Below are 21,304 nucleotides of genomic sequence, written 5' to 3' on the forward strand. Positions count from 1 at the left end.
GATTGACAAGTTAACTACATACTCTTTATGATACAATCAATCAATAATATTATATTTGATAACATACTTAGAGCACAACTTATATCTTTGGCGAAGCAACTAGCTGGTTCCAAACTTCTACGTTTAGTGTTTCTTTGGACTGCGAAACACTGTTTAAGCTGGTGCATATATTGAAAGAGAAGATGGCGTGATATTGCGATCATAATTTACATGACTGATCAGTTAGAGCCAATTAAATCACTTTATGTAAATATTAATACTCTAATCTCGAAGTCTAGTCATTTCTAGTTTTAAAAGATTATAATGTTAAGAGACAAATACATAAAATGAATGTATAAGTGGTATTAATGGCTTGTAGCGTCACACTCATCCAGATACTTTTCATTTACTGTTTTTGTATATTAATATTTAAGAGTCGTACAGTAGATTTTTTTATATATAAATTATTTATTATACAGCTTCCACGACTATAATTTATAGAAGAAAATTATTCTGCAAATACCTTCTACGTAATCAATTATATGGAAATTAGCTTTGCTTCTAATTAATGCAATGTTTAATTTGTTTTTATGTCATTATCTCAATCAAACATAATTAATATTACAGAATCGGACCAAGCCAAAGAAAGACATATTTTCCAATGTCGGCAATATAGGAAATACAAATTATATGAAAATTTCTTTGGTTTTTTATTCCTCAAACCCTAATGTATGTTTTCGCTTCCGATTTGTTTGAACAGGTGAAAATTGACGTTTCGACCTATTTGGGTCTTTATCCAAAGATATTGATTGATTTTAATACTTAAAAAAGTTTTCAAAACTTCAAGCACCGTTGTCAAACAACTGACTGAAACATGCTCTGGTGATATGGACTAACACTAACTAGTCTGGTATCCAATTATTTTCCCTTCAGGCGTATTAAAAATAAGCAAAATAAACTCTGGTTCACTAAAGGTTTACGTATATCTGCAAACAACATGCGATCTCAAACATTACGTGAAACTATACCAAAAAATTTATCAGAAGATAATAATAAAGGCTGCTAAAGATATTTATTATAATAGGAGACTCGCCAATTCTTGTTATGTTTCTAAAGAAACATGGTCCATTGTGAATGATCTAAGAAATGAGGCTTCTTCATCAAGAATAGTCTCTACTTCACCTTATAACCTCAATAATTACTTTGTGAATGTAGCCAAAAATTTATCAAATTCTATAACTCCTTCTTATGATCCGATTTTATATCTTCCTAATGCTAATGCTAACTTACACAGTTTCTTATTTATGCCCGTAGTTTTATCAGATCTTCGCAGTACAATTAATAACATTAAAAATAAATACTCATCTGGAACTGATGGACTTTTAAACATTAAAAATGTTTTCAAGTCTGCCCAATTGCATATTAAATCACCTTACCACTTTATTTAACGTTTCATTTCAAAATGGCATTTTTCCCAATTGGCTTAAGACGTTATCCATAATCATAGAAATATTGGTCAAAAAGAGGCTTTTATCATTTCTGTTTAAATATCTTCTTCTTCTTCTTCCTGCTGTGTATAGGCATCATTGCCTGTTTTTCTTCACGTTATTGCCTCTGCTCAGTCACCGGGGAGGTTGTCACTCCATCTTTTCGTAGGTCTTCCAAGGCTTCTTTGTCCTGCTGGTGATTTGTCCCTTGATATTATCACAATTCGTTCTTCCGTCATGCGGTCAATGTGCTCATTCCATTTTATCTTTCTATCCAGTACCCAGTCATTGATGTTATCTATCCCGCATGTTCGTCTTATGTTTTCACTCCTTTCTCTATCCATTAGTGTTCTTCCCGCTATTCTTCGAACTATTTTCATTTATGTAGTCTCCAATATCCGTTTCGTTTTAGAGGTCTCAGGTCGGGTCTCTGCTGCATAGGATAATATAGGTCTGATTGCGGTCTTATATATGCGGGCTTTTCCTTCAGTTCGAATGTATTTATTTCGCCAGATTGTGTCATTTAGGTATGCTGCTGCTCTTGAGGCTCTTGTAGCTTGGTTTCTTACTTCCATCTCCACGTCCCCGTGTCCAGATATTTCGATTCCCAGATATTTAAATATCTATCTGTTTAAATATAAAATACATTACTACATCTACATATTGCAGTACTACGGTTTCACGGGAATACCCCTCGCATGGTTCAAGTCATCCCTTACCAGCAGAAGTTAGCTTGTAAGGGTTGATACAATGATGTCTTCTTGCAAGAATGTGGAGTGCCCCAAGGCTCAGTACTAGACCCTATTTTGTTTCTTCTGTTTATAAACGAAATCGCCTATCTAAACATCAGTGGTAAAATATGTGTATTTACAGACTACACTAGTTTCTCTTGAAGCAACCCTGATCTCACGGCACTTCATAGGACCATAACTAGTGACCTAACCACCCTTAAATCATGGTGCAATTCAAATTTTCTCTGTCTCAACATTTCTAAAACAAAAGTTATATCATATAAAAATACATTGCAGCCTTTTTTATTAAATAACACCACCCACCATTGACATTGTTCAATCTGTAAAATTCTTAGGGCTTGTTGTGGACAATTTCTTGAAATGGGGGTTACATAATACCGTCTTATCTAAAAATCTCTCTCTCTCTCTCTCTCTCTCTCTCTCTCTCTCATAGTCTAGGAACAATACTGGTGATGGTGTCTGAATGACTATAACACTCCATGATGGTGTGTATTCAAACGAGACGATTTTTTGCGTCTGGTGTAAATATATGGTTAAAATTAGGCGAATTTATCAGGAAGAGCCACGGAATTCAGCTGAAATTTGAAGATGATAATTGTTTAAACTTTTTCTTTGTCCCTTCTTCCTCGCTATGATTTTGGTCATTTTTTATATTAAATTTGTTTATTTTAAATTGATTTCCATATTTAAATGCGGTCCTGTCGATAGCTGCATTAATTCAAGCTGTAGGAGATTTCGTTTGCATATTAACAACAAATAAGGCATGAGGATGCGTACGATTTAGGAAGACCCTGCGGCTTTCCAGCGGTCTCTCAAATTGAAATAAATTGTTTGCTATACAAATATTGCTGTAATTTAAATTTTTATAATGGTAAGCTTATTATTTATTATATCATTTTATAACTATCATTGAATACAACAATTATTTGTTAGCTCTTCAATTAGAACGTAATACTTTTAATGTTCTTCGCGTACAATGTGTGAAGAAGACAAAAATATATGTAGTTGAGAAAAGTGTTTCAACGATTCGTATACATTGAAAGAGATACCAGTTGTATCTCAGAAACTACTAATCGTACAATAAATTTATAAATGTCGCATAGAAGAAACTACTAGAAACTATTTTAAAGCTTACTACTCCAGCGGTAGAAAGCCCAATTATTAATAATAATACAATAATATCATTTTTCTACATAGTAATGCTGTCACAAAATATAAATATTCGTACTATTTTCCATGAATTTAGAAATAAACTTTTCCTCTATCTTTTAAAGAGATTGAGCTTTATTGTTTACAATTTATAGAAAATTGTAAATAACTAGAAAACAAACACATAAATAACTAAATGAATAACTACACAAAGAAAATCCAAATATATAGTATAAACACGAAAACTGCAATTAATAACGATATTAACTTTTAAAATGTACATACAGATAATAAAATTAAATATACGGCAATTCTAAAATATGTAATAACTTGTATTAAAAATCAATCTTTAATGCACCCAATATGTAATGCGGGAAAAGGTGTTATAGATTTGATTTCAATTGGCAAATTATTGTGCATTTTTTTAAAATTGTACAGTATTGAGTCTTACGGAGTCTGAAACGGATAAGTCAAACGGATTTAAAGAAGAAAGGAAGTAAGATCCAATATTTTGAATCTTCTAAAAATTGAGTCGCACAAAACGTACCCCAAAAAGGAAGGGCATACCAGAAATGCAATACATAAAGATTATAATAAACTGTCCTAGAACTTGATTTGTTATTACTAAAATATTATGATTTACACAATCGAAAGCCTTTAGGACAAAGTTGTTGCAATGAGAATATAGCATTATTTGCGCATTTATTAATTTATAATCGAAATTGATGGGTAGTAAATAACTGATAGGGGTAAATGGAAAGACTAGCTCAATAAAATAGTTATAATTTTAGTGCCGGTTTATGGATTTTGACAAACTTTGAAAAGAAATTCAATGCTGAATAATATATTGCATCATCGTTTCATCTAAATTTTTTTAAGGATTCTTGAGGGGCGTTATTGTAAACTTGTTATTATTTTCTTGAAATAGCAAGGAATTTTACAAATGCGAGAAAAGTGAAATAAATATATATATATAAATATAATAATATAGAAAAATGTACTAAAATCTATTGAAGCATAATAACCATTAGAAAAAGAATAATAAGTATTCCGTCACAATGTTTTTGGGTTGTCCGGTGCTAAAATGCACATTTTCCAAGATTCAGAATAGAACTTCATAAACATGTTATAGATGGTTATTCATAAAACATTCTTCATCGTCTTCCCAGTTATCTAATCTTATTTTTATGCTAGTTTCATCGAGACTTTTTCAACTTTTTTTCTCTATAGTTTCATCTCATATTGTATTTTCTCTCATTCTATACTCTGCTTTCCTTTATAATAATAAAGGAAGTACCATACGCCTCGACAGATATTGAATTACTTTTCTCCAGACAGCGTGACAGTAGTCAATTTACATACCAGTTTTGTTGTTAATTCATTCTACCTGCCATCGACGTATAAAACATCTATAACCCAACCCAAATAATATTTGTTAGATAATAATTATTATAAATAATTCCAATTTGCATATTATTAGTAACTACAGGTTTTAGTGTTACATATCACCGCCTACACGTATTCTATTTTTCAATTTTTCTTCATTTAAAATAAGTTTCTCTTTTTGAAATTGTTTATAAATAATTAATACACATGTAGTCTACTACCCACCTACACAATGACAAGTATTGATATACATTGGCACTTGAACTTTCTTTACAAATAACTTCCATTGACTTCTGACGCATTGTACTCATTCAAAAAATTCCTCATTCACTCTATCCGTATATACCTTTCATTAATTCAGACACCGAATCAATATTGTTTCACGCTTTATCAGCAATATTCCATCAAAACTCAACCAAAACACAAGAAAGTAACGACCAGAGATAAAGAAAAGAAACAACGTGAAAGCAACCAAAACAGAAAGAATTTGAAGAAATAATAATGCAACCCGAAAACAGATTACAATAGATTTTTTAATGGAACGAAAAGAATAAAAAAATAAATTAAGTAAAAAGATAAACAGATTAAGACAGAAATGGAAGGATGTTATACAAACAATACTACATGAATAAGTAATAGTACTACATAAAAATATAACACAGAGAGAGAGGAAATAAAATAAATAAGTAAAAATGAAATGCAATAAATAAAAAGAAATAAAAATAAATAAAAAGAAAACAGGAAGCGCTTGTGGAGAGGATGCAATAACAACGAAAATGATAGCATGAGTTGATAAAGAAGAAAAATTTGTCATGAGAAATATATAAGAAAGCATGAGAAACAAAAAAAATAACGTCTCATACAAAAAAATTGCGAAATGAACACGTGTGAGCAAAAAAATCGATTCAAGTCGCACGCATAAAACATAAAATGAGTGGTGACCGATCATAACATATTGTTGGACCGTAAGAGCAAGAAACATTACAATATTTCAAACCATTTTGAAGCTTTAAAATTTTACTAAGAAAAATACAATTTCGTGTTCAGTTTTTTTGCCAGTGACATGTGATTGCAGAGTCAACTTTTTTGCTCAGGAGTGTAGCTTGGTTTGGCTTAAACTTAATATAAAGATGATCCAAATTTTAAAAAATAGATTAGATAATATGTGAAACTTAGGTTAGAAGAAGAATATGCCGGTTAAATAAATATGATAGAATAGAAATGAATATAATAGAAATGAACTCAGAAGACGATTAAAAAGAAAAATCCAAGAAGGAGAAGAATTAGGCATATCATACTTTGATATTAGGACGGCTTTTGGTACTATAAGTAGAAAAATGTGAAATTACTAATAACACTAGTAGAAGTAATAAAAAATACATAGAAACAGTGAGATCCCAGATACAGAAAGGAGGAAGAATGTTCAATGACTTTAACAATAAAAGGAATATTTATTTTGGTTTTGGATGAGATAGTGAGAAAGAATTGAAGATAACTGGCTTAGAACTAGTTAGAAATAAAAATTAGTAAATATATGAGGTTGAAAAAATGAAAATGGAAAGAAACGTAAAAACGAAAGTTACGATGGCAAACAAAGTAAACAAAAATAGTAAATATTACAAAAGTTAAGAAAACAATTCAGAAAGAGTATCGGTATATGGCAAAAATCCATAACTCATACTACCATATAATGAGAATTGGCTAGAGGAAAACAATTGATCGACAAAATAGAAGAAATATGATCAGATAAAGCAAAAACTCTGAAGGAGATGAAAGTACTTGTCAGGACCTGAAGAGCATGAAAATGGATACTGAATCCAAATCCGATTAGTAAAAAGTCTTTAGGATAACATGAAGAAGACAATATCGTTTACAGCAATCGAATAGTTTTCAAAATATTTTCATCTGTATTCATATCTTTCGAACTTTAATGCAATTTTTGTAATTTAGTAGCAGATACAAAATAATCTTCAGTAAATATTAGAACTGTAATCTTTCTTATCTAAATTCTCCACTGAGTTTCAATAGTTGAAAAACCATTTGTTCTCACGGTATATTTCTCAAGATAATCCTGGAATTAAAGCAAAATTGCTTCTTCAAGAGGTAGTTTTAACTTGGTGGAATGAATAATATCAAATGAGAGCCAACATTTTTTAAGCTTTCAAAAAATAAGACGTGGGTTTGATATGCCGAGACTACTGAACATAATCGGGCATGCTTTCGAGTGTTTTGAAAACAATGAAAACCCTATAGAAATATGTAACGCCCAAGAAATATTACAACGAGTTGCTTCAATAAATACAACCGGTTTTCAAACTAAAAACTTTTGTAAATTGAAAAACTGCTAAATTCGCCTGTTTTAATTATTAGAAATAAATTATAATGCATCTAAATGTTCTTTATTTTAGGTCTCTTCTGTTTCAAAATTATTTTTTTATAGTTTTTAAAAGACAGATAAATTTTGACGTTTCGACTTTTCTTTAAGTCTTAAATTTTGATAAAGTCGAAACGTCAAAATTTATCTTTTTTTTTAAAAACTATCAACTAATTTTGAAACAGAAGAGACCTAAAATCAAGAACATTTAGATGCATTAATAAATCAAAAGGTCTAAGAAATAAGAAATTGAAGAAATAAATTATATATAGTTGACTTAACAAATTTGCAAGTATTTTAATGTCTTTAATTACAGATAATTAGAAGGAATTTAGATTAGATTAGATGAGCAAGCGCGTAAAAATGTTCGGTCCCATACTAGCTTTGACTCAATTTTATAAGTCAAGTGCTTGTAGGGCTGCTTTGCTTTTATATATAATGAATCTTTGCATTGTGTTATGTTTCCGTCTGGAAAATGAAAGGTTCTAAGCCCAATGGATAGCAAGCTTGGTTCCTGGGCCATATATTCCTGTCCCCATTGTCCATCATTGTAGAATACTTATGGGACTCGTGGGAACGCAATCACAGCATTTGTCTATTGCTGTCGACTTATTATTGAAATTTTATAGTATTTGAGCATAGTTTAGAAGACATGATATGGTGTCCATTATCGTATCTATGAGCATCTTTAGAATGCTCATAGATACGACATGCCCACTAAATTGATTTTCTTTCTATGAAGGTCGCCATAGGGGGCAAGTCTAAAATAACTTGTAATCCTGCCGTGGGGCATGACCGTGTCGCACCTGTTATCGCAAACCAGGCCGTCCTTTCCAACTTATCTACGGTTGTTTTCCCAATTTTTGTTTTTGTTTTTGGCCACCACATGAAAAATGTATAGCTTATGATTTGTAGATGCAGTTCATCATTTTATGTTTCAAGCCCCATGTTGCTTCGACCATTCTGTAGCAGTTTTATAAGGCATTTCGTATCTTGTGGCTTACTGCTTGAAGATATTCTCTCCATGTCAAACTTTAATCGAAGGTCACCCACCAAACCAATATTTAATATCTGATTTAAGGGTTAGTTCGACCCCTTGGTTTCTTCTAGTAAATGGAACTGGAAAAGAAGAAGAAGGAATAGATTCACTGTCCATATATCTATAAAATAAATGCTGCACATTCTTAAATTAATGAACAAATAGTAATTACTTTTAGATTAGGATTCGAATCGGTTTGTTCAATAACAAACCTATTTGTTTAAAACGTGAGATTTACTCCAGCCATACCTATAATTAGTAAATATAGACTGATAAAAAGATTTACTGTATATCCGTACATTTAATTTGAATTATATTCTTTCAAGAAACCAAACATAATTTGCAAATCCTTTCAGCGGACGTAGTTAATCCGCTTCTTTAGACCACGATAGCATCTTTAATTTTAAACAGAGTAACAATTCACTGGATCAAAGTTTTTTTAGAAGAAGAAGATGAAGGGAATCGGCGAGAAGGCGTGATCTGAAGAGTTGATATCGTACGGTTCTGTTAGATCCTTCGTGAAGATCTTAAAAGCGTATGATAATCGAATTGAGATGGTTTTCAAACAGGGTGTACTGGGATTTATTTGATTTTGAATTTCCTCATTCTCACCATGTAATATAAATAAAAAATTTATATTTTTACCTTGAATAATCATAAACTAACTTTTAATTTGTTCCAAATATGATTCCAAGTCATTCTTATAATTGATTTTTTTACAGCCTGCACCTGTGATCCGGATGGTTCTATGTTCCTTACTTGCAATCAAACTACAGGAGCGTGTTTTTGTAAACCGCATTTTACAGGAATTGATTGTAGTACATGCGAGGTAATTAACCTATTGAACTTATTATTTTTTTGGCATTTCTTGAAATAATTATCATTCTCTACATCCTACCGCAGAAATAGTTTGAACAACTGTATTTTCAGTAACTCTTCACCATTACATTTTTCTAAATCTATGAAAACAGACTGAAGTAACAAAACTCAAAACAATACTCAAGATTTATTGATTCAATTAGCTTCTGCTTGTTTCGTTTGGAAAATAATTTGCCAAGTTTTTTGCTTATCAAAACTACACTAGTCGCAGAATTAACGACTATTTTGAAAAAAGAAAAACAATTAGAAGGCTCGCTCGGTCCAATAAGAGTTGATATTAGGACTTCGCGCTGGCCAATTCAAAGTAGGGTTATCTACTTCTTGGAGGTAATCTTGCACTATTCTAGCTACGTGTGAGAGTACAATATCATGCATTAATACCATTTTGTTCCTAATAAATAGTTGCTATATTATTATATGAATCAAAATCACAACTAGGTCCGCAGAACTTTACTCCATCCATGGTTGCCCCAATTTCGATATTCTCGAGTGAACTCAAGTAATTTCAATCAGTGGTTTACAAGTAGAATGCGATGGTTGCTACTCAGTTTTGTATAAACAAAGAAAAACCAATATTTATAATTGGATATGACTTTTACTCCATTCCGATTGAGGTACCTACAAAACATGTGATTTGAACGCGTCAACCGCTTCTCCATGTGTAAAAAAACGTTGACCTCGCAATTTATTTTTTATTTGCGGGAATAAGAATAAATCATTGGGTGTCAATTAAGGACTCTACGGTGGATGACCCATCGATTCGATGTTTTCACTGTTCAAAAACTTTTTTTAGTGGATAGTCTTAGTGGATAATGATTCTATTGGTTTCCCTCTGGTTTACTATTCAGAATTGACCGTTCTACGTTGCTCTAATGGAACGGTGCCGATATATCTAATTATTCAGAAAAAACAGGCGACCATTTGATTCAAGTGCTTCGTGCGCGAACAACTTTAGTTGGATTTAGCTAGTTTTGGAACACCCATACAGTCGATTGTTGTTTAGTTTCGTATTTATGTGCATAGATCCATGATTCGTCAAATGTCACGATCTCCAAGCGAGTGGAACTAATGCCCATGAGGCCTTAATCTCACGGTATGTTACATGACGATCTTGCAATATCAGATAAACCACACCTCGATTTTTTCTGGCACAACACATTTTGGACGATCTTCACGAAATTCATCCTGTCGCGGAGTGCGATCACTCGATGACTTGAGATAGTGCTTTATCACCAAAAGTCGAAACGAGTTGATCTGTTGGTTTAATCCACGTTGAAAGTCAGGGAATATTTTATTACCAAGATGAATGTTTCAAGTATCTGTAAACAACTCAAATAGCCGTTGTACGACAACACGTTCTGAGTACGTTACTATTAAAAATGTCAAACTTTATGATGGCAATTTCAGATTTGATATTTGATTTGATATATTCACCTATTGCGTCTATATGGGATAATAGTTTCTGCTAGCCAGCATTCTTCCACCATTTTATCAAAAAATGTTGCTTTCACACAAAATCCAAAGAGTTTGTAATCAATTGGCTTACAATTATTGTTAGCCAGTGTATTCTTCCATTTTACTAAATTTGCGTTAATTTTTAGACGTAAAGTTTTATTCGTTCCTAAGTAGACGTAGAAGAACCTATTCAAGTTCTCCCTATTAGACAGATTAATATATGTCCTACACGTTTCATACGGGAAACTATCTATTGAATCCTATTCACTAAAAAAGCAAATTAATTTGGTCACCGACCAAGACATAAAAGTCTTCCGAAATAACTGCTATAAATAATTTTTTATACTATATATGTTTTAGGATAATTATTGGAGAAGAAATAACGTATGCACAGAGTGTAGATGCAATTCATATGGTACTATCCCTAACACCATATGTGACAAAGAAACTGGAAAATGTCAATGCAAATCGGGAGTAGCTGGAGACCAATGTACTAGTTGCTTACCAGATCATTACGGAACAATCCAAACCAGTTGTCAAAGTAAGTAATGGCTATTTTATTAAAGTGTAAGCCCAACTGAATAATTATGTTTCTTAGAATGCGATCCATGTGACAAAAAGGGACATATTTGTGATCCTAAAAACGGCAAATGCATTTGTCCTCCATTAGCAAGTGGAAAATATTGTGAAAACTGTGTTGAGAATACTTGGGGTTACGAACCGGGCATAGGATGTAAGGTAATTGAAAACAACAATATATCTTACGAATTAAGTTTAATAATGATTACAATAGTCTGGGAAGTAGTTTAATACTTTGATTGTACTATATTAGAAACTAAACTTTTGTAGCATTGCAACTGTTCCAATACTGGTAGCTCAAGTCAACAGTGTGACCAAATGAGAGGAAACTGCAGTTGTAACTTAGGATTTGAAGGGGAAAAATGTAACAGATGCAGCTTTGGTTACTACGATTATCCTAATTGCAAGAAATGTGATTGTGATCGAAATGGTACCCACGAAGGACAGTGTCAGAATGGTCTATGTAAATGTGATAACAGAGGAGGATGTAAATGCAAGGTAAATCTCATCCATTACTATAATACTCCCATTTTCTCTGATTACCAAAAATGATTCGAAATATACAAAATAAATTGATAAAACTTTCCAATTTTATAGGAAAATGTGGAAGGAAAATATTGTGATCGTTGCAAAGAGAACTATTACGGACTTTCTATAGAAAATTCAAAGGGATGTACGGAATGTTTCTGTTTTGGTAGAAGTAACACTTGTGAAGACGCGCGATACCATTGGAGTAAAACAACAAGATTAGAAACAGATTTGGAAGAAGATAACAGAGTAAGCTCAAGATTATTAATTACTTATGCAATTTTTCTTTTTATAATGAATCGGAACTGAATTTAGTTTTTAGAAAACTGTAGAGATTTTCTTCTATTGCGAAGACCAATTCTTTATCATATTCTCTTTTGATTTATAGCTTTTTCTCTTGCATCAAATGATTATATGCAACAGAATATCTTGTGCTTTCTTCTGCTTCACTTACTGGAATAATCTCATAGATCCATGTTGGATTAATGGCTTGTACAAGACTATTTTATTTGTTTTTTTTTTTTGTTTTTTCTATAGACTCGTCCTCTATCGCTACCATGCTTTTATCTGAGAAAAGCCCCATTGTTCATAAATTTGATATTAAATAACTTATATAGTGAGTAATCTAAATTTTTAGATAACCGAAGATGAACTCAGCCTACCAAAAGCATTTTTAGGCGATATTACAGCTTCATATGGAGGACATTTAATAGTAGAAAACTCTGGTGGATACTTTGACGTCTTTTTGGAAGGTAATAACATACAAATATCGTCCAGAAATGATCACAGTGAACTACAGATGACAGAATCCGGTAATTGGAGAGTTATTTCAAAAAATTTGGATTTTTCTAACGAATGCATCGATAAATTAACACGAGCATGTTTCATGGTGATAATTCAAAATGTTACTTTCTTCATGATCAAGGCTAACACCAGGTAAATTATACATATATAATAATTATTATAGGAAATAAAATAATGAAGTAAATTGGGTTAGGTCAGTACGAGGAGTCTCAACCTAGATTGATCGTGGTTCACTCGGATACCTGAAACTCTTGTGGTACCCTTTATTTTCCAAAATTTGGATCACCCTCTTATATTTCCTCTTTTACATCTTATTTTTAAGCATTTCCAACCTAGAATGAATTTTTTTTACTGCTACTATTTCTTCGAGACCATCTGCTGTGTTATTTCAAAGCTTTTGACGTCGTTCTTAAGTCAAGGCAGAGTAGTCTCTTCTCTTCTTCTCTGTTACACTATTTGCAATAGTTGCTACTCCCCATTTCTATAGTTTTGTGCCCACAGTACAAGTCCAGTGATCCCTCCCAGACCTTTTGATTTGATTTGTTCGTGAATATTGTTCTCTTCATCGATTTTGGGCCAAATCGCTCTGGATATCGTGCAATAACTTCTGTTTGATCATATACCCTGATTTTTGGCTTTGATATAGCATATTTTAACAATACCATCGGCAAATTAAGTTTTTAGTCAAAATTGCCACCTCTCTGACTACCTTACCGACAGACATCGAATTATATTTTTAGAAGTATTTAAAAGGTTTGATTAGCCTTAGGTTTTATAAGTATAAGTTGGAAGTTGTCGCCTCAACATATCAAAGTAAACAGAAAAGTACATATTTCAATAAAACTTCTCCAGCATATAGTTTAATTACAACAGGTAAACGTTTCTACCGTAAATATAAAACAAATAACTGTATACTTTTTTATATACAGTCTTTAACAAAATAATATTTGATTTGACATTGAAAATTTGCGTAATGATATTATATTAATTAATCAATGTTATAGGTGATCTATTGATCAATATAATTATTCAAGTTGTCAATGTCAAATGAATTAATATTTTGATAAAGACAGAAATAGATCGAAACGTCAATTTTTTCAACTGCTTTAAAATATAATTCTAAATCAGAGGAAACTTAAAATCAAGACAATTTATCAGAAATAATAATAATAACAATGTCAAAATTTCTTCAGGATTAAGGAAGTTCTTCTGGATAAAGCAACGAATGAAGACTCCGAATATACGTTGACTCATTCCATAGAAAAATGTAATTGTCCTGCTCAATATACAGGACTTTCCTGTGCGGAGCCTAGTAAAGGATACTACCGATACTTTTCTGATGACCCTAAACTTTCTTGGATAGATCGAGTTATAGGAATTGCTAAGAAATGTGAATGTGGAGGATATTCTGAAGATTGCGATCCAGAAACAGGACATTGTAAAGTAAGCTCTTATAACTTTTTAAATTGTTTTTTTGCATTTCTGTAATTCTGTTATTTCCAATTTCTAGAACTGTGTAGATCATAGGAGTGGTCCACACTGTGATAAATGTGAAGATGGTTTTTATTTAGACAACGACAACCACTGTAAGACTTGTCTTTGTCCTTCAGAACAACAAAACAATGCTAAAAGTTGTTCTCCTAAAAAAAACGGTGGATTTGTTTGTCAGTGTAAAAAAGGTAAATTAATAAAAGTCACTTCTTCATTTCTACCAAATAAAAATATTTATAAAATATATATCTGTAGGATATACTGGACCATATTGTGACAAATGCGATAGTCAATATTATTCACCATCAAATTCATCAGTCTGCGTGCCTTGTGATTGTAACAGATATGGAATTGTAGCTGAGCATTTTGGAATTTGCGATGAGGACGGTAGATGTCAATGTCAAGAAGGATTTAAAGGGGACAAATGTAACCAATGTGTCAAAGAAAGAGAATATATAAAAGATGGAATATGTAAATGTAAGTTAAATCTATTTTAACAAGGGAAAATTCTACCACAATTTAATCAATAAAATAAATATTTTCGATACGTTGATTTGCAGCCTTATGTACTAATTTTTTTGGTGACCAAAACAACATAATAATTACTCTTGATTCCCTAAATAATTAATTTGGTATAAGACAATACTTTTAGCTGTTTGGTTTTCCACAAAATTTATAATTAAACATTGTTTTCATGTGGAAAAACAAAGAAACCAAAGAAAAGTTAAGTGCCGCGATTGCTTAAAACTGATTAAAAACTCTGGCATTATAAATTCTAACAAATTTTTGAATTTCTTCAAACGTTATCCAAGTGAATTAAATGGAAAACTTAAAAATAAAACAATTTCTGAATTCATAATAAATGGAATACAAAGTTTTTAAGAACATATATTATCGAAAATAATAATAAGAGATTGAAACAGGGAGTAATGCAACGGAAATAAGATAAATAAAAAAACTGCAGGATAATTCAGACGGAAATATTAAGGCTGGTATAACACATATAAAATACAAAAATAAATCAAGAGAAAAGCCAAGAAGAGAATACTTACATTAAAAGATATAAAAAGTAAGAGAATATGACATAGAAAAACATAAAAAGGAAAAAACATGGAAGAGAAGAAAAATAATGAACAAACATCAAACTTCTCTACTTTAAACGCCAAAAATTTAGTATATATATGGCATGATTTCATGATACCATAAAATAGTTTTATTTTGTATTTTATAAGTATATTGTAAAAAGTTTTGATTATAGCATGCTCATATCAACTTATTTCTTCAACTTTTTATCGTCTGTAATATCCTATTCTATCTTTAATTTTTTTAGCTTGTGATGAATGTACAATGTTACTCTTTGATGAAATAGATAAAATGAAAGCAGACGTTCAAAACATTTATGATATGTTCAAAAATGGAATCGGTCCACCTTGGAAAAAGCTCGCAGACTATTTGAATGAACACGACATGCTATCCGAAAAATACAAAAACAAAAGGGAACAATTCGATAATATCTTAAAAGCGAACAACATAGTCGAATATCAAGCTAAAGTTAATGATTTGAAAGAGAGAACGATCAAAGATAACGAAGTTCTAGAAGAGAATATTAAAAACGTAGATAAGTTGAATGAAAAATCCACTGAACTTGTTAACGAAGCTAACGAATTGAGCAAAAAGCTTATAAACATTATAGATTCTTTGGAAAGTTTTGGAAATAAGCATGTCAGTTTATCGGAAGCATTATCTAAAGCTCGGGAAATACTGAAAAACATTCAACAGACTTCAAATCGAATAGATGAATTAAATGATCAAAAAATCTTTGATTATTGTGCGAATATCAATAAAAAAGTGGACGAAATCTATGGGAATCCTCCTAAAGTGCCTCCTAATAATATCGAAGATATAAAAAATATATTAAACGCCCTTTTTGATTTGCTCTCATACATAGACAACCTGGCAAAATTAGCCGATGCTAAAAACACTGACAACTCCAGAAGACTAGAATCTGTCAAAGAGAAATTTGAAAGAATCAAGAGTAAAAATAAAGAAATCACCACTTCTTTCAACGACATCGTAAAAAAACTAAATGGTACCGAGGATGTATTAGAAGCATTGGAGATAGTTTATAAAGATCTGGTAGAAATATCGGATTTCAAAGAATACGATGAACTAGAGGATAAAGTAGAAAAGCAAACACAAGAAATACCTGAAGCCCAAGAATTGTTTGATAAAGCAGTAGAACATGTACAAGATCTAGAGAAAAAAGTTGAAGAATATCACAGGTAAGTTTATCAATTTATAATTCATCTTCATGCATGTTATTTTTAACTGTTGAATGTTTCATCCTGTATTTTTAATTTCGCAGCATGTTCAACTTCACCAAAGATGAATGGAAAAAAATTAACGCAAGTGGCGCTTACGAGACCATTATACAAGGTATAAAAGAAGCCCGAGATAGTTTAACACAAACCAAAGAAGCCATTAGTCAAGCAAAGAATATAATTGCGCCAGAAGGTGGAGACAGTATAGACACAGTATCAAATTTAGCTCAAACATATTCTGACAGATTAAAACAGAGAATAAATAATTTAAAAATGATTTCGAACGGTAAGTTAACATTTATTTCGTATTCAAATATGATAAATTTCAAAAATACTGGTTGAAAGAGAGATTAGAATTTTTGTAAAGGTGGGTGATGAGCTCTTATGGGTACCATTAGGATGAAATAATACTTTTAAAACAATGTTCAGATACCATTATTTACTTTCTTTCTCCTAAATCTTAAATATTATGCCAGATTCCAGTACAGTTGCAAAAATAATCAAAAACTAGTTGTATTAGAAGACAAGGCGTTTCAATTGAACTTATTCGATTGTTTTGGTTTTTTATAATACTGGTTGAAAATTTGGATCACATCATATAAATAATTAGTTTTGACTACTAAAAAAGTTTCCAGATTTCAACAAAATCAAAGGCAAACTAGAAGAACTTGGTTACAGTATAATAGAAAACGGTAAAGCAAACAACGAAGTAGTACAAAATGCAATTAAAACTGATAAATATATAACATCTCAAGAAGAACAAGTAGCCAGAGTGAAAAAAGCCATAAAAACCGCTTCCGAAGTTTCTGAAAGAATGAGAGATATTTATAAAAAAACAGATGACATAGCATTCGACAAACAGTTCAACTTCGATAAAAAATATCAAAAATATCAAGAGCAAATTGACCCCAAAGGTGAGTTATACACCTACTTATTATATTATGTAACTTTCATATCTACTTTCAATACATAGTCATTATGCAGCTATTAGATTTAATTACTTTAATTTTGGCTACATAGTAAACCAAAAATATTTATTTATAGTCATAGTCTACTAAAAAAATAGTACAATATAAATTCTTATAATAAAGCCCCCAGCCCCCCTCACCGCCGCAGTCTAAACCGACGTAAAGAGAGTTGTAGGTGCTGTAATCACTGTACGTGATATGGATATAAGCCTTGTTCGTGGAGTGTGTTTATCACCCTTTTTTGTGGAATTCCCAATTGAGAGGCAATTCTCCGTGAGCTAGTAGCTGCATCTTCTTCTACTAGATGCAGAATATTTTTTACTTCTGCCAAACCTTGTCGAGTAGCGCGTTCAGATGATATGTTAGCACAGGGAAGCTTACCAGTCTCGCGCAATTTGTTAAAAACTCTAATAAATTCGTTTTTATCAGGATATCTTTGGTGTGGAAAACGTTGACGATATTCTTCAGCAGCAGCTGTAGCATTTCCACTACAGAAACCATAAACAAACACCATATTTGCATATTCTAAATTTGAATAAGTATCTGGCATTTTGCAACACTAACAATCACATAAATTCGAAATTAAACGTTCAGTTAAAATTCAGATATAAGTGGAAAGCTAGATGAACATTTTTAATTACTCCATAACCTGAAAACAAATGAAAATCGGATAAGAACATATCAGTTTTTTTTACATTATTTTCACGTGTATAATACACTCCTAGAATTTGGTGCGCTCCTACCGACTCACCCTGTAGAAATAGAAATATGTTTTACATCCTTTCCAACCTCTGGAAATACTGATGTAACTATTTGAGTTCCAATTCCAAATCCATTTGTTTCAAAAATCTGTTTCTGTTGTAGATATAAATCGAATAAATTCTGAGATGAAAGCCGCGAGAGAAGCACTTAACAACCTCCGAATTCCCCGGGCTCCAAACACTTCTAAAGAGAAAAAAGATTCTGTGGACAAACTAAGTAATGTAGAAAAGAAACTAAAAGAATTGCAAAATCTAATTAGTTTAGCAAAACAACAAGTGGATGGGGTAAGTATATATTTTAAGCGTTAGTTTTTATAAGTAGTATACTAATTTCTATTTTAGGTTGACGTTCCAATAAATCCAAAGAATTGCTACATGGCGTATCAGTTACCGAAATCCCAATACTTCCAAAGCCTTTCCATTACGTTCAATTGCAATGACTGCACATTATTTAACTGGACAAAACCCAGTGGCGAATCGTTATCAATAAGTGTTAGAGACAATATGGTTACTGTAACTATAGAAGAAGAAGAAATTAACGTTAGCGGAATCGAAACAGGAGAAACTACGGTATCAATACAAAAGTAAGTATAATTATTATTTACCCATTATTGTTGAAAAATAGCGTATAAAAACTTTAATTTCAGGACAGGCAGTTTATTAAAAGCACAAGTAGGACGACAAGAACGAAGTAAGCGATTACAAAAGTCGAGAATTCCAATGACTTACATCAATACTAACGACTTCTTAGAACTGGGAGATAAAGACGAAGTCAGTGACAGTAAAGAAATTTCATATATCTATAAAGTTATACTTAATGGTGAGAACTTTGGAGTATGGAACTTTGCAGACACTAATGGAATGTGTAAAGGTCAAAAAAGGTACTAACGAATTATTATACTTCTTCTTCAATTCAATATAAGTATATTTTTAAGGAACGTTGCGGTTGACGAAACATTGAATGATCTCTTCAACGGGAAAGGTTATTTAGTATATGAAGTTAATACTAATTTGAATCCCAAACAATTCTCAGTAGTATTTGAGTTCAGTACGTTCGATGAAAACAGTATCATCTACATTGCAGCACATGTAAGTAGAAAATCAGTGAGAGGGCTTCAAATATTGTATACTAAATTTTCTGAATACTTTCAACCTAAATATTCATAACTGTTTAGTTCTCAATGTTCACCTAAAGACAAATACCAAATATTCTAAATCTGTCTCCTATTTTGCTTGCTTTTTCCATCAACTTATTTTTTTAGTTCCCCACTTGCTCTTACTTCACTTTGTATCTTGAAAATGGCCACGTCCACTTCATTATCCGCCTGAAAAATAAAGAAGTCGTCGAACTGGAAGATACCCAAAAAGTAAACGATGGAAAAGTACATTCGGCAGAAATAAGTTGGAAATTGAATCAAAAACATTCGAAATTCGATATAACATATACGTTAGCTGTAGATTTCAATAGAACATCGACACCGCCAAAACCTATAAACGCAAGCAACGTCTTCAAATTGAAAGAAACCAAACATTATTTAGGAGGAGTACCACCTACCTTTGACCATAAGTGTATTCCAGTGCATGGTGTACCTTTATTAGGATTTCTTAAACTGAGATCTCAATTGACAAATGTCAATATTTCGTACGGTATTACCAAAGCTAAAGTAAGTGTATTTTTTATATTTGCCTCATCTAACTAGATCAAAGAATTATAAAAAGATGAAATCTCTTTTAAAATATCTTATGTTTTGATTACTTAAGTTGTTTTGTAAATTTACCATTTAAATTTACCCAATTTGATTTTAAATAAAAAATAGTAAAGGTATCACTTTTTTATTAGTAATCTTTAAAATATTTTTGTAAATCTCTGTATAAACAATAAAGTTGAATATATTTTTTAGACGCTGGCTTTCACTCATGCCTGGGTGAATGAACAAGGTTACCTCAATTTAGATTACCCGAAAGAAGTAATCAAAACTTTCAATTACATTTTCCGGCCGATAAAAAGTGGAACTATAATCAAATTCAATGATGCCCAAAGTATTGTTTTACTAGACTCCGATATTATTTTAAATGGTGAAAAAATTGATAACACAAATATCACTTTGGATGATTACAATTCAATAGAATTGAAAATGGGTACCAATAAAGAAATAATTGTTAATGGTAAAAAGCAAAAAATTTTCAGTCCTGAGGGTATTACAATCACAAACGTTCAAATTGGTGGAAAACAAGGAGGATTTGTTGGAGGAATTCGAGATATAATCATCAATGACAAGTGAGTATTTTTACATATATTGAAACTGTCAAAAATAGCTATAAATTGCATTTATCCTTATATAAAACTTAATTTACATTCATAATCGTACATAATTTTACAGCAGTGTAGTCAACAAACGATTTCACTTTTACATGTCTATAAACATTTTGCTATCACTTTTCAATATATTAGCAATAGCAATAATACAATAAAAATAAAACCAAACATAAATTCTTACATTATATGCAATCGTTTTTTCACAATACAATATTCAACATGTATATAGGCGCTTCACTAAGACCTTCAAGGCCCATAGCTTGGAAGCGATTCCCTTCCATTCTCTCCTATTTTTTGCTTTCGTTTTCCAGTTCTAAATTCCTCTCTTTGTTAAGTATTCCATCACCTCTACGCACCATCTTTTCCTTGTTCTTTTTTTCACTTCGATTTATCTTCGTCGACTTGTAGATTCACTGTCGTTTCTATGAAGGGTCTGTAAATTTCCTTGAACTTGTTTTCGATTTTTAAGCTATTCTAATATCATATTGAACAGCGTAATAGATAACGAATATCTCAATTTAAATCCTGTGTTGGTCTGGAAACATTTTGACATTCTTGCTGTAAATTAACTTTTTCTTTTTGAACCATGAATTAGTTACTAACTAACAAATACTGAATATCGTAATACTAATTTAAATGAGCGGGAAACCGTCTTTACAAGCGTCTTTGGTCGTGTAATCTTCGTCGTTCGGTATCTTATTCCACAATGAATGGCCTGAATGCTCTCGCTGGGCTAGGTATAGATGCTCGAAGAGAACTCGTGGCAGTGTGGCTTCATGCTTTGCTGTAATACGGAGTAGAGCAATAGAGCAATAATTGTATTGTATTGACACAATCCTACATATATATTCTTTCATGTCTCTGTTTATCTAAGATTGGTAGTAAACAATGATTGCTTAACACTATTACGAACATAATTTTAGTTTCTATCAACCTTGTTCTCGTGTTCAGTTCAGCTCAGTTCATATTAGTCTTTCTAGAATTTCGAGGTAAATAACCACCACAGTTAGTCTTCATTTTCATTTTTGTATGTTC

General features: G+C 31.6%; 1 protein-coding gene across 1 annotated transcript in view; it reads left to right on the forward strand.

Annotated features, from left to right (window-relative positions):
* Positions 1–21,304, forward strand: part of LOC130896432 (laminin subunit alpha-2) — a 243,684-nt gene that overhangs the window by 216,846 nt on the left and 5,534 nt on the right. Inside the window, exons 15-32 of the mRNA XM_057804561.1 lie at positions 8,889–8,995; positions 10,861–11,041; positions 11,099–11,238; positions 11,350–11,577; positions 11,677–11,856; positions 12,245–12,543; positions 13,605–13,854; positions 13,922–14,090; positions 14,158–14,379; positions 15,233–16,184; positions 16,268–16,509; positions 16,859–17,137; positions 18,056–18,237; positions 18,295–18,536; positions 18,600–18,833; positions 18,888–19,041; positions 19,215–19,616; positions 19,854–20,230. Of these exons, the coding sequence (XP_057660544.1) occupies positions 8,889–8,995; positions 10,861–11,041; positions 11,099–11,238; positions 11,350–11,577; positions 11,677–11,856; positions 12,245–12,543; positions 13,605–13,854; positions 13,922–14,090; positions 14,158–14,379; positions 15,233–16,184; positions 16,268–16,509; positions 16,859–17,137; positions 18,056–18,237; positions 18,295–18,536; positions 18,600–18,833; positions 18,888–19,041; positions 19,215–19,616; positions 19,854–20,230 (4,840 nt within the window). The remainder of the gene's footprint in view (positions 1–8,888; positions 8,996–10,860; positions 11,042–11,098; positions 11,239–11,349; positions 11,578–11,676; positions 11,857–12,244; positions 12,544–13,604; positions 13,855–13,921; positions 14,091–14,157; positions 14,380–15,232; positions 16,185–16,267; positions 16,510–16,858; positions 17,138–18,055; positions 18,238–18,294; positions 18,537–18,599; positions 18,834–18,887; positions 19,042–19,214; positions 19,617–19,853; positions 20,231–21,304) is intronic.

The sequence above is a fragment of the Diorhabda carinulata genome, chromosome 1 (genome assembly GCF_026250575.1).
Source record: "Diorhabda carinulata isolate Delta chromosome 1, icDioCari1.1, whole genome shotgun sequence".
NCBI classification, from domain to species: domain Eukaryota; kingdom Metazoa; phylum Arthropoda; class Insecta; order Coleoptera; family Chrysomelidae; genus Diorhabda; species Diorhabda carinulata.